Raw genomic sequence first — 13,919 nt, forward strand, 5'->3', positions numbered from 1 at the left:
AGCACACAGTGTGCTGGAACTCTGTACAGGAGGGACAACTTCATCATGTCACCGCCAGATAAGAGGGCAAAAGCATTCTCCGTTTCCTAGACAGAGCTTTGGAGAAACCATAGCTAAGCTCGGGGATGGTGTACCGCAGAGAGACCCAGCGGGCAGCTTCGAGTCCCGCTCGAGTGTCCAAGCATGTAATGCCCAGCCTTGCTTTGGGGAACGGCTCAGCAAAAGCACTGCGGTGATCTGCTGTAGCCTACTCCACGTTGCCGTTAGTGGAAGCATGTCCTGCACTTAACCTTGTCCTTCCTTGATTTTGTTATTCTCCCGGCATACTGCAATCGTCAACCTGTCTGTGAGTGCCAGGCACTCTTTACATGTGGGGCTGCCCAACAGAAACAGAGAAGCAGCATGTAATAGGGCCCAAAATTCAATCTTTACATCTATTTATCTTTTTAATTCTGTTTTCTTCTTGGAAGAGTCTATAAGAAAGTGAGTATCTCTTTGCACTCATGCTCCTCAAAGACTGGTGCCCAGCAAGTCATGGCTACACTTTTGGGGTTTAGCAGGCAAGTGGTTCTGGTCTTCGCTGCCCCAAATCACAGGACTCAGCTGTGGCTGCTGGTCTGGAGTCCATGCAGAGGGAGGGCTGTTGAACTCCTATCAGTCCTTCCTCTTACACCTAATGGTGCCGCCTAGTCCTTTGACCACTCTGTTCCAAATGTTTGGAGTTACTGGGGAGTCCTTGGATGAGGATGGGCGCTACTTGACCACAGAATGTGGAAGAGAAAATGAAGAAAAGAAGCATAACCACTATTGCACTTCTGGTTAGAAAAGTAGAGGAGAGAATGTGTGGAGAGATTTTTGCATTTTACCCAACAATTGCCCAAGTGCCTCCAAAGACCCCAGCAAATGCCTGCTATTTGTAAGATGCTGTTCTGGTATTTCTCTACACACTTACACACTTGTACACAGTGATCCCTGCAGCAGTGTATTTTCTACTGATGGTTCCAGCTAGGGATGAAATCGGCTCCCTAGAAATGTCACTGAAATAAGATGAATGTTTATAGCTCCTCACTTCTGTGACAGTTTCAGTAAAGAGGGACAAGCAACCGTCATTTTTCACACAAAGTATACATTGACATTGCCAGTGCAGTTTCTCCTTGTCACTCACATCTAGGTTTATTGCCATGCTTGCTCTTGACTCATCAATTTGCATAAAGGAAGGATGTTCTCACCAGTTTAACCTTATTGAAACGAAATGCTAAAAGGGCAAGGCAGCAAATGATGTCGTTATATTCCATGGAAGGCTGTGTGGAATGGGATCTGTCCAAGCCACTTGAGTCAATGAGATTTTCAACAATATGTCAGCGAGGTGAGAATATCACCTTCGGATTCAGTTCAGTATTTGGGCAGAGTGTGTGCATGTGTGCATGTTTGAGTGTGTGTGTTTATGTGTGTCTGTGTATAACACACAATAACATCTTCTTTGTTTAAAAGTAGTTTATAAAAGTGTTTATGATGGTTCCAGTTTAATAGATGTTGTATAAAAATCCTTTTTCTTTAATCATTTTTATGTCCCTATGCAAAAAGACCTTGCCATTGGATTCCACATCTTGCATTTGCTGGAGGCAGCATTGGAAAAGTTGGTTGGTTGGGTTTTTTTTCCCCTGAGTCTCATGTAAACTCCTGAGCTAAGTTAAGGAAATTTTGCATTAAAAATCAGAAAATTTGCTGATCAGCTGTATCGTTTGCTCTTATTATATTTTAACTCAAAGTTAATTTCAGAAAGATATGTCAATTACATATGCCATTTGACCAAAAGACTCTAGCAAATCATGTTCTATTTTTGCCAAAGAACAGAAATATAAGATTCATCACAAATGATGAGGTGGAAGGGAGATGAAAGTAGGGTGAAAACTTACACAGATGATGCTGTGAGCCACTCGAGTGATCTTTATAACTTCTTTTCCAAACCTGTTTTCAAAGTCTGCAACACCTTCCCTAGCTACAAACTGCCCGTTAGCCTTGTACCATCTTGTACAAGATTGCTTCTTGAAGAAAATGCACTTCTAGCACTCAGAAGGGTTTGAAGTGCTGCAGTGGTCTACACGCTTAAGGTACAGGAAAACAAAAAAAATCCAGTGGTACATTTGCACGTGTGACCGAGGAAGAACATACAGTGCACCGAAGCAGACCCAAGAAGCATGGATGAAACAAAGAGGATGGTACTTGTGTGCCAAGGATGCAGGGTGCCATCCGGTGACAAAGTGCTGGTGTTTTTATCAGAATCAGGGTCCAAGTTCCTAACTTCTATGACAATGTATTGACACAGTCCTAGTAGTAATGAGTTGCACCGTAAATATAAAAATAGATTTCTTATTGAGACACACCAAAAGACTGGAAAATGCAAGAAGCCTTGCCAGAAGTAGTGTATCACTATGTGCCAAAACCAGGACAGATGACTGATAGTAAATCAAGAATTCCCATGCTGCAAGAGAACAGCTAAAACCGCAGTCATTTTCTCAGCTGGAGAAAATAATGCAGCATTTTCAGAGTGTATTCTCATAAAAGCTAAAAAAAAAACCCTCAACCCAAGTCACTAAATGACACCCAGAAAAGACTCAAATAACTGTGGAATCAAGTCAAAGAAGATTCAGAAAATATTGTAAAGAGAAGGCCAAAGAGAGTCTTCAGCCCCTGAAACATCCTGTAGCAAGATGATGGACAGCTAATGAATCACATGGATTTCTCAGAAAGAAACCTGATTTCAAAATGTGATGCATAGCGACATAAAAATTGTCATATTTATTAGAGTGTCCAGGGAGAGCTACACTGACGGTCACCCCAAATCTAACCAAATAGTATTAAGAGGTACTCTGACAAGAGCATCTGGGGAGAATGGCCTTTTTTAAACCTTGAAATCAAGAACAACAGCCTTTGGTTTACACGAAACAGCAGCAGGATTTCAGTGACGAACGCGCAGGGTTGTTGGGTTCCACGAGGGGTATGTGCCACACACGGCTGTGCTACCGCGAGCTGTGAATTACGGGCAGAACACACAACACCTCTGCAGGCAACGGTACCGCCTGCGTTGGCAGACCCCCAGCAGGCACAGTTCAGCATCCACTAGCGAAAGATGGTACCAAATACCTGCAATTTCCATTAGGCAACGCCTACAGGAACGGAAGAATGGCTTACAGGCACCAAGAGAAACAGGAACAATTTCTGGATCTGGCCAGCTATCACAGAGAATTTGTGCCAATAAATTTCCATTAGGCAATGCCTACAGGAACGGAAGAATGGCTTACATGCACCAAGAGAAACAGGAACAACTTCTGGATCCGGCCAGCTATCACAGAGAATTTGTGCCAATGTTTTTTGAAGGAACAACACAACTGGCAGACCTTACAAAAACAACAGTACATGGAGAATAGAAAGCAAGTGCCAGAAGGCAGCAAGTGTTTTATGTGCTCCAGGAAACATTGCACTCAACACGTTCTGAAAGTATCCAAGTTTACTGAGCATACAACTCCAGAAAAGCCTTTGGGGCTGAATTATCACAGGAGAACCGGGGAGAGATGCACTGACTACCACACTTGAGCAGAAAACTTGTGCAACTAGAGAGTGTACTATATCGGTGACACAGCAAAAGGGGCTGTTTCTGGGTTCACACTTCAGGATTTTCTCCAACCCTGTCTCACAGGTTGATTAAGTGAGGTGAATGGTAACAACAAGCTGCAGAAGTGGTTCTTGTAGCCTGAAACATGCTCCCCTGTAACAGCCCGTTACACGTTCAGCTGATCACACAGGACAAAGTAGAAGAGACCCAACATCACCTCCAGTTTATACAGCCTGATCTCTGTCGAGTTCTTTATAGTAATAAAAAAATACTTAAATACTAGATATATCTATAACGTACTTTAAATCAGGCACACAACTGGAAGACTAAAAAACCACAGAAATCCTTGTTCACATTACAGGTCCGTAGGAGGTGGACATTTCTTCTGCTATTAGGTCAATACATATGCTGTTTGGAAGTTATATGTTTTTAAGCGATACACAGAAAATTGGAACAACGGCTGAAAAATCTGGAACTAGGTTTGATAACTGACTTGGAGCCAATGGGACAGGTCGGTTTCTGTTGATTTCTGATGCTGATGATGCACGTCCCACTCAGCAATTTCCTTAGGTCACTGCAGTACTGCTTGAAGAGCCTTTCTCTAACCCAACCTTTCCTGACAGTTTCAATGGTAGTCCTTTACCATTGCTCTGGTGGCAACCAGGTCAGGTTCTGTGGCTCGAGGAGGCTTGGCTAACCTGGGGCTGCCCTTTCTTTCTCCACCTCTCTGCCGCAGAGCGTACAGGAGCACGAGCTGCCAAGTCTGGTAAGGCAAGCACTGGCACCCTGGCACCCAGCTTCACTTGTCCAGCCCTCTGAGGCATCCTTGCCTCTTCTGGAAATAAACTGAAAGGACAGTTTATTTTAATTCCTGAGCTCTGTGTGAGGGCTGAACTGTTGGTGTCACAAGCGAGAGGAGGATTTCGGTGCAAGTGCCTCACAAACTTATTAACTGTGCCATAGGCCATACAACTCAGCATTTTGCCTGCTCAAGTGGATAGTTGTTTTTTTCCACGCAAACATCTAGCCTAGGAAGGTTGGATGATTGTACAGCTCAGCACAAAGCTCTGCTTGGCTGCTGAGGTGGGGGGAATTAGCCCCAAGAAGAAGCAACTCCACCAGCCCTTCATCCAGCTCCTGGCAGCACAGGCACAGTCTAGCTTGGTCTTTTCTTACCCAAGGCAGCAGCTGGGTTTGGTTGCCACTTTCTTATTCCTGGAGCAGCAACAGACGCCAGTGATGGGTACAGGGACAGGCCTGATTTGGGATAAAGTTTCTTGCACAGGGAAGACTTTGTACTCAGAGATAGGCCAGCTGCTCACATGTACAGAAGAGAAAAGCAGGTGTCTGATCAAAGAGGAAGCCGCTTTCATGAGTTGGAGCACATCTCAAGAGAGGGGTGAAGTAGGAACCCTACAGCTGCTGCCCCGTGCAACATGGTTGACTTACCCAGGCACAACATAGACACATTGACAGTAATAATGGGTCAACTTGGCTATTGCTTTGCATTAACTACTTACACTCAGCCAGTAATTATATTTATTTAAGGTTCTTCTGAATTATTACAATTTTGAAACCATACTTGGAATGCTGTTTCTGACACAGGGACTGCTTTCCAGAAAAGCTAGCCTGCATCCAGATTCAGTGGGCAGCCATTGCATTCTTGATCCAAGAAACAAAACTAGGAATTCGGACAAAAACAGGCTTTGATGGCTGGGTACAATCCAGTCCCCAAGAGGTGACTCCATATTGGACAAAGCTGTCCTTTTCTTGGCAGACCAGAGGCCCTCCAACTTCAGCCTAGGGAGGAGAAGAGAGAATAAGGTGACTCCTCTAGTGATGGAGACACTAGACAGGCCAACAGCAAAATACCGGCAGGAATAATAATGTAGTAACTGTGAAGGCCTCAAAATACGCCTGAGGCAAGGGCTGTAGAGAGAGGGAGAGTGTTTTATTAGACCTGCTGGAGTAAAAGAATTGGGGGGAAAAAAAAGTTTTTTCCAAGCATCCGGCCCATTCCCCTGGTCTGAAGATCTACCAGTCATGGATGTGGAACATCGTCAGATCACTGTGAGGCCAATTACACACAAACAAAGGAAGTTTCTTAATTTTCCACATCCTCTGACCTACTTGATGCTGGACAAAATGAATGTAATTGTTGTAATGCTGTTCTTAAAGTCCAGGCATAGCAGGATACAAATACCTATGTCCAATGATTTGTGAGCCTATCAACGCATGCGTTGTCCACACTCTCAAAGATATCGTTTGAACCAGCAGTCTTGAACACCTGCTCAGACAGACCAACATTTGCTTTCTGACTCTGTCACCCAGTAGCTACCAGCTTTTTATTGACAAGCTCCCAACATGATAGCCTCCATCAAGAAAACCACATTTTAAAAGTCTTTTCATATACTTGTGAAAATTAGAAAACTGGAAGCACTTCAAGCTTTGTTTAATCAAGGGATTAAATAAAGATGTGGTACAACTCCAGGCTCCACCAGAAACAGTCACTATTTTCCCCTCTGTCTCCGGGAACGAAGGGAAGACCAGGTAGAATACTACAGGCTATATTTCAGGTGAGGTGGGGTACTCACAACACCGGGTTACTATGAGTTGGATATGTCAGCATGCAGTTGTGAAAAGCAAAATGACCCTACACAATTTCCCTGCTCTTCTTGTTGACTGTGAGTAAAGAATGTATACTTCAGCTCTTACGCTTCATGCAGAAGCCTCGAGTTGCTGAAGCTACTTCTGAGCCTTGAAAGTACAAATTGCCATTTGATCGGCTTACACTCAAAGCTAGATTATTCTTACCTCGCAGTTAGCTATGCTTCCAAAAGTAAATCCACCACAGAATTCATGATTTTTGACACTTCCATTCAGAAATTCAGGGCGATTACATATTCTGTTTACAAGCACAGGGAATTCAACATCTTTTAATCTGTTGTCTGTATCGGTACCTTTATGAAGAACCAAGAAAACAGAGCAGTTATAAATGGTAGCCTGGGCATTGTGATCTAGTGAAGCCCCAGGAACAGAAGGACTGGGATCCATCCCCAGCTCTACTGAGCTCCTTGAAGGACCTTATTAAATCTTTCAGCTTTTTTGTACTTGGATCATACCTACCCTCTATAAGCAGAGGTTATTCTTCTTTGTGAAGTGTTACTAAATAAATAAAAACAGATGCTTGGTATTCTGAGCCACTGTGTCAGTTTGTAGGCTTTCATCATGGTGCAGCAGCAATGGCTTGTTTCAGGGAAAAATGTTAGCCTGGGTTTACTGTACATTAATTTGAACTCTTACAAGCCTAAAGGAGGATTTTCCTGAAGCCACGGTTGAATTTCTCAAAACAGAGTTTATTTAGATGTGGGGTTCTGGCTCTGCTTCCCCTCCCCTGCTGATTTCATGAACCCGTTGCATGACATGGTAAGACCCTCTTTCCCACTCCTTAATTACAACAGTAATCTGTTAATTTTTTCGTCCTAATGCACTTCCAGAAGAAATCTAGCCTGTACCATTTTTTTGTGGCTGTGATCACTAGAGCATAGGAAGCAGCTGCCACCGTGTGGCAAGCTGAACAAAAAAGGAAAAAAATGCAAGGTAAGAAAGGGACAAAAAGGTGAGAGGAAGGCCAGTAAATACTGTCTATGCTGGAGAAATGTGTTTCTTGATAATGCTGATGAGTTGCAGTAATAGTAGAGTGATTAATCTTAAGAATCGTTTTCGTAGCATCAGTTTTGTAGCTAAATAACACAAGAGGGGGAAAAGGGTAATGCAATCTACGTGGAAGGTTTTTATGGTGAAACGCAGAGACAGGGACATGTTCTGTCCTTTGGGTTTTTTTTCTTCTTCTTTTTTTTTTTTAATTCCGTGGATGCACACACAAAGAAGAACCCACTGGCTTCATTTTACAGGTGGAGTATTAATCAGGTGCTGTCTGGCAAATGGGGTGGGAAGGGCATCCCTTGTGTGTAGCTCAGTAAGGCCAAAAGTGTGTACGTGGGAGCTGGGATGGAATGAGGGCAGATGCCAGCATCGCTGCTGGAAGCCGCAGGGATGAGGAATCACCTCCTGCTGCAGCAAAAACGGGTCAGAGAGGGCTGGATATTCTCAACCCTCAGCACAGGTGATCTCAGAGCTGGGCATGGTTGGTTTTTAATTGTTAGACTGTGAACAAAATTCAGGTAAGGGTTTTACTGACATTAAAAACCTTCAGCTTGAACTCACTTTGCTCGTGTCCCAAAGGTGGTTGGATCTGAGCAAGCTTTGTCTCAAAGGCTTCCCAGTTCCCGGGATGCCATCTTACCTCAGATAAGGTCTGAGGTCTTAAGGCTGGTGTTTGCCCATATAGCCTGTCAGTCCGGAGTCAACGTAGGTCCCTGCAGGAGTCTATGCAGACAGTAATGTTTAGACTACAGGAAGGCAAGTGTAAGCTTCATTCAGATGATAAAAAAAATGTGTATCTGAAGATCAAAATTAAAGGCAAGGGCATTATTTGAGTAATGTCCTTATAAGTGCAAATACAATGTACACCTAAGCTGAAGAACAACCAAAACAGGCAGAGATAAAAGTGGTAAAGTCTTAACTCTAGTTCTCCTCTAGCTTTTCTCTTATTTAACAAATTCAGTTTATGTGAGCAATGAGGGGGAAAATCAAGCTCTGAGAGAAAGAAATAAAAAGAATAATGTTGCCTGGTGACCTTTGACTTAGTGCAATCTTACGTGAAATGTGTTTTTCAGGTCCCATGAATGCACACATTTTGGGATAGGATTTGAAAACCTTCCTAAGTTTTCAACCGCACAGAATATAGTTTACCTCTTGTTTTTCCCCAGGCAGTTAGAAAACATTCTGCATTTCTTTCTACCATCAGACTGGTTTCAGGCAAACAAACTGGTTTTACACGGTCAGTAATTGTTACAGGACTGGAAAACAAGCAAAGAATAATTAAAAGATCCTTAGAAAAATTACCATCAACTTGTTCAGGCTTCATACTCAGAAGGCTTTGCATGGAAATGGTGTGGGGAAGGGTGGAGAGGCTGATGGTGCCTTAAAACTGTATTGATGGTTGTGAGATGGTGCCCAGTCACTTAGCGAAAAAAGCGGTTCCTTACAGGAACTGCAAGCCTCTGGGATGTGTTTGTGGGCACAGTCACAGTGCGAGTGTGTTTGCAGCACAGAGCTAGGGCACCGATCTCTGGGTACCCTGTGGTGCCTATAGGAACAGGCACAAGCCCAAGCCCAGCCCCTAGCAGCCCTTGCAGGTAGGGTAAGCCTGACTTATCTCAGATCGTCCCTGCCTCAGAGGTCTTGGACATTTTCAGGGCCTTCACAAGAGGAGGGAAGGACGGATGAATGAGTAAATAAGCAGACAGAGCTGAAGTTGTGGAAAATTCCTTTCTCCTCTGGTTACATGGGTGATATAACTGTGGGTGACATCACGCGGTATCTCACACATTACTAAGTCTAGCACCTCAATAAAGTAAATACCAAACCAAGACCCTTCCTCATCACAATGTTGTGCATGGAGGCTTCAGCACTGGAATAAAGCTCGATATGGAGTGGCCAGGGCCCTGGGAAGCAGTTCTGCAGAAGATGAAAACGTTGCCCTCAGCGCTGAGCAGGAAAAGCCTCCAAGCAGAAGATCCTCCAGACACAACTCCACTTTAATTTGCCTCCTCCCTGCTTCAGTGCAGCTGCTTCTTAGCAGGTGGCGAGCAGGAATACCCCATGACAATCCCTCCCATCCTAACTGGTCCTTGCCTTTCCTAAACTGTGTAAGAAGCTCACACAGGTTCTGCCAATGGGATCATGCAGCAGGAGAGATGCTCAGAAGTTCAGATGCCTTGAAGAGGTGCCTATGCTAACAGTTGAAGGGACTCTCACACTCTCTCATACCACACAACCACCCCTGAGAGCTAACTCCGGGCTGAGGTAACTTGTGACTTCAGAGTAAAGGTGTTAGGGGTGGAAAACTTGGACAGAAATGGTACCTCTTCAACTTCAGCAAAGCAATGTCTGCTCCACTTGGTTCCTTTAATACTTTCTGAACACTTTGGATTTGCAGGGATGGCTCTGCTGCATTAAGATTCTGTATCCCAAGAAATACCTGGTAGGATGAAGGCTCTGTTGATCTGGAAGAAATGGCAGTGGCAAGGTTATACATCCATACATATAATCAGGAATGTCACTCTCATAAAAATCAGTGATTTCCCCGGAGAACTGCAATTAACAAGATGGTCAGGCTGCTGCTTCGTAACATAGATGCCCTCATTTATTCTTGGGGAGAAGGAAAATGTGGCTTTTTTAACAGTTAGATTTTTATGACAGTGAAAAATCCCATGGGCTGTAAATAATGTGGCACTTTCTTGCAGTGTTCACAACTCCTAAAGCCCTAAGGGTCAGCTGCTAGCCACAGTTTTTCCAAGTGCAATTAGCACCAGCACATCATTAGCGGCCTTTTTGGCATGCTTCGGGCTGGGGGAGAGGGCAGAGGACAGAAGTAACCTGATGTGCTCTGCTGCTGTTTGAGACAGGAGCAGAAGATAAAAATCAGCTTGTTGACAAGACAGATGGGGAATAAGGAGTAAAGAAAGTGCCTTATTGGGTACATCTTGCTCCTCTGCTGGTTTTCTCATACAGATTTAGGAAATGCCTGTCACTTGTAGCAGATACTCACTCTTGCAAGCACTGGGCTGCAGTAAGGACCCACTGTGGATGTACCAGAGTGCCAGCGCAATGGTGCACGTTGGTACTAGAACAGAGAAGACAATCACATTCATTTAAGACCACATAGTCAATTCTCCACCATCTATGTTGTGCACAATGGGAAACAGTAGCAAACTAGCAATATGCTCCTTATTCAAACCTTTTACCCGTCATAGTTTGTCTTTGGCCAATGGCAAGAGAAATCAAACACAGATTTCCAAAGGACAAGATTTTTTTGCTCAAGGGTATGAGAGACATGAAAAGAAAGTTGACAGCCAGGTGAAATTTTTGCAACAGGGCACTCTTGCTTTCAGGAATTTAATAAAAATAATTACATTTCCTAACAATTTCACTTTTGATGTAACAGGTCTGTCCTTTTGAGCTAGCGGTTTGTAATGGGTTTGTCCTAATTGAGCAATTAATAAAAGGATACATCCTTCTGATTTGTGGGATTGCTTTGGACTAGTTCTTTAAATAATCCTTACTTTGGACTTAGAACTTTTCTTGGGGTAATATTTATAAGGTCATTGTCAACAACTCTATAGAAATTTTCATTAGCCTTTCTGTAAGCAATTCTTTGTCTCCTGTTCAGCCACTCTCATTGTGACTGTGGAAATGCTGTGCATAATCATTTTTTTATACTGAGAGATGATGGTCTTCCAATGGCTTCTAACATGACTAAGGCGGTCACAGCATCAGTTTACATTTGAACCAGACTGGATGCTGGGTGAAAAGGGATGACCTAAATCCTCTCATACACATTGTGGGTTGGTGGATGTATTCCTGGGCTTAAATCCCCCACTGCAGAATGCAATTAACTGTCACTATCCCCAGTGGGAATTATTCCTTCCCCCTTTCAGTAAATCAAGGTGCATTTAACATCTGCCATTCAAGTTTGCCCTCTAGATATTCAGGAGAAAGTGGGGAGTTTGGGATTAATGACCCAATAAGTAGCTATCTGTGGACATTGTGATTAAAAAAAAAAATATTTATTTTACATGTGAAGGCATTATATATAGAAATCAAGGCCAGTCTCCAGAAGCATATGCATTGTTCCCTGTCAGTTTCTTTCTAAGGCCTGTTCCCTGTGAAACCCTGGTGCTCACGGATGGTGATACAGTCTGGAAGACCAGTACCTCCTCCTGAGACTGACATGCCAAGGCCAGGACCCCGGAGATGCGTCACACATGATATATTGCTCACAGGCTCGCTCACTCCTCATTGGGACTTTTCCACAGTCACGCTCAGAAGAAGCTATGGAATAAAAAAAGCTAGAATGGAGAATTTTAAAGCAGTTCTGTAACGCCATCCACAGTGCAATCAGATGAAAAGAGAAAAGCGTAAGACTTTTTTTAATCTTCCTTAGGCTTTCATTTGTTACGTTGGTTAATAGACACTAAGGGTAAAGAAATAACCAGAACTTTTAGGCTCCATTATATTATCATTACCTTGAGCATTTAAACCTAGCGCTAATATATCACATTTGACATGATAAAACATTAATTTCCCTGGGAAAAATTGTTAACTATGTCAAGTATTTGGATATAGTCAGATAACAAGTAAAACTACAATAAGCCCCACCCTCGAAAGAAAATCTGAAAGGAAGCTGAAGGGAAAACAGAGCTAAGGAAAGTGGAAGAGTTTATTGCCCAGACAATAATAAAAATGTCTAAATTCTTTAAAACATTATAGTCTACACCTTGGTTGAGTACAAACCAATCCCTAGATTATAAATAAAATTGAGTCACTGTCCCCTTGTCATAAACTATTCCAATTTTGCCCTCACACTGCTCACTCTACTTTCTTGTTAACCCAAATCTCTCCGAATTTTTTAAAATGGATTGAGCTTGGGTGCTCAGTAAGGACCCAAGTAACGCTTTTCAGAGCTACGTATGCTGCTATGGATGTTAAACTTGTTAGTTCCACTATGAGACAATTAATAAAGTAATCAAAAGCAAGAGACTGTAAGATTCCCCTACACCTTAATTCAACAATCTAGTATTCAAAGGCTGTTTTGAGAAGAGATCCGATCTCAAAGTGAAGCTCCAGGGAGCAGGTTTTTACAGCTATGGTATGTGTTGTTTGCATACCATTCCTTACTCTTTTTGCCTGCACAGCTCTTAGGCCTGGTTGACAAAATTAATGTGTACGATCATAATGCATTGCTGCTTAGAGGAACACATTAGATGGCCAGCATGAAGAACATCACATACTCCTGAGGGAGCAACCACTCTTCACTATTTTGTATTGCTACGTTGTCCAACAGAGCAGGGACCTGGCCTCTAGATGTTACTGTACTAAAAATAATACATCAGATGAAGAAGAAACAGACTTTCCATATCCCTGCCAGATACATTAAAAAAAATAATAATTCTGTCAAAATGCCAGCAAGGAAGGGAAGAGCAAAGCAAACGAGATGACTGCCAGGTGTGCCAAGGAGCGCTCCCAGAACAGCACAGCTGTGATTGATGCCCACTGCCAGGGCATCACAAAAGGTAAAGTCTTTTTTGCTGCTGAATTTTTCAGCAAACACTACACCTGCTCAGTGTACTGATTATTATCCCAAAACAGAAAAAAAGAACTACGGAAATCTGCTTAATATCCAGGGCCAAATCCACTCCCTACCTCGAAAGAAAGACAAAATATCTGGGGACAGGTTTTTTTAACATCTGGATCAGAATAAAAATGAAGTCAGCAGGAAAGATGTTATCTCTGGTGCTCCCACGAAAAGTGTATGAGCAGGTTCTCAAGGCATTAGTCCTGCCACAAAGTGCACGGGAAGACTAGCACAAACATCAAGGAAATCCTCTCCCGTGTTTGAGGAGCCCAGGGAAGGAATATCTCTCTTCACAGCTTCACTGGGTATTTCAAATTCAGTTGGCAACTCTGAGTCCTTAGCTTCACTGATGATAAAGAGCACACAGATTGCCGTCTATGAAATCTTAGTGATGATCCTTAGCACCTGGTTATCTAAACTTTGGCTGACTGTTACAGGTGCCTGATTCTGTCAAACTTCCATACAAACCTAAATTCAAATCTAAAGCTACTGCCTACTGTAGTTTTTTTTATGGTTGGATTGAAAACATTTTGTATCTATCATAACAAGTTGTAGAAAGGGAGGACAGAAAAGTCTTTAAGGATAATTACAGCAGCGTGGGATTTCACAGTACTCCCATTTTTTTTCTGGGTCTGTTGTGAAGCACCAAACACCATTTACATCTCCATCAGGATTCCTGCAATACTGTAATAATTACAAAAACAGAGAATGAAGACTCCAAATGTTAGCCACAGAATGAAGAAGTCTATAAGTGCATGTTTTAAAAAAGTGTTAAACTAAACCTTTGAATTATTTCCCCCAACTACTTTTCCACTGGATGTTAAATGCTTTCTATTTCCTCTGATCACAAAATCCTTTCTTTCCTGTATCTCAAAACCATCAGATGAAATTAGAAAAATATGATAAAATTGCAATCGTTTTCTTCATCCACCAAGAGCCACCCTAGCTCTAGTGATTGTTAAGGCCTCATGAGAAATAAAGTTTGACATAGGATGACTAAGTGCTTTGCACTAAAACATTTACTGTTGGTCCAATCCTTCTTTC

The 13,919-nt window shown here is 42.7% G+C and overlaps 1 protein-coding gene across 1 annotated transcript in view; it reads right to left on the reverse strand.

Moving 5' to 3' along the window:
• Positions 1-5,254: 5,254 nt before the first annotated feature.
• Positions 5,255-13,919, reverse strand: part of LOC104165635 (plasminogen-like) — a 24,024-nt gene continuing 15,359 nt past the window's right edge. The window contains exons 13-19 of the mRNA XM_009705311.1: positions 13,466-13,559; positions 11,455-11,572; positions 10,290-10,364; positions 9,604-9,744; positions 8,429-8,535; positions 6,428-6,573; positions 5,255-5,413 (exon numbers count right to left, since the gene is read on the reverse strand). Coding sequence (XP_009703613.1) covers positions 5,255-5,413; positions 6,428-6,573; positions 8,429-8,535; positions 9,604-9,744; positions 10,290-10,364; positions 11,455-11,572; positions 13,466-13,559 — 840 coding nt within the window. The remainder of the gene's footprint in view (positions 5,414-6,427; positions 6,574-8,428; positions 8,536-9,603; positions 9,745-10,289; positions 10,365-11,454; positions 11,573-13,465; positions 13,560-13,919) is intronic.

Source organism: Cariama cristata, unplaced genomic scaffold (genome assembly GCF_000690535.1).
Source record: "Cariama cristata isolate BGI_N322 unplaced genomic scaffold, ASM69053v1 scaffold5600, whole genome shotgun sequence".
Classification (NCBI taxonomy): domain Eukaryota; kingdom Metazoa; phylum Chordata; class Aves; order Cariamiformes; family Cariamidae; genus Cariama; species Cariama cristata.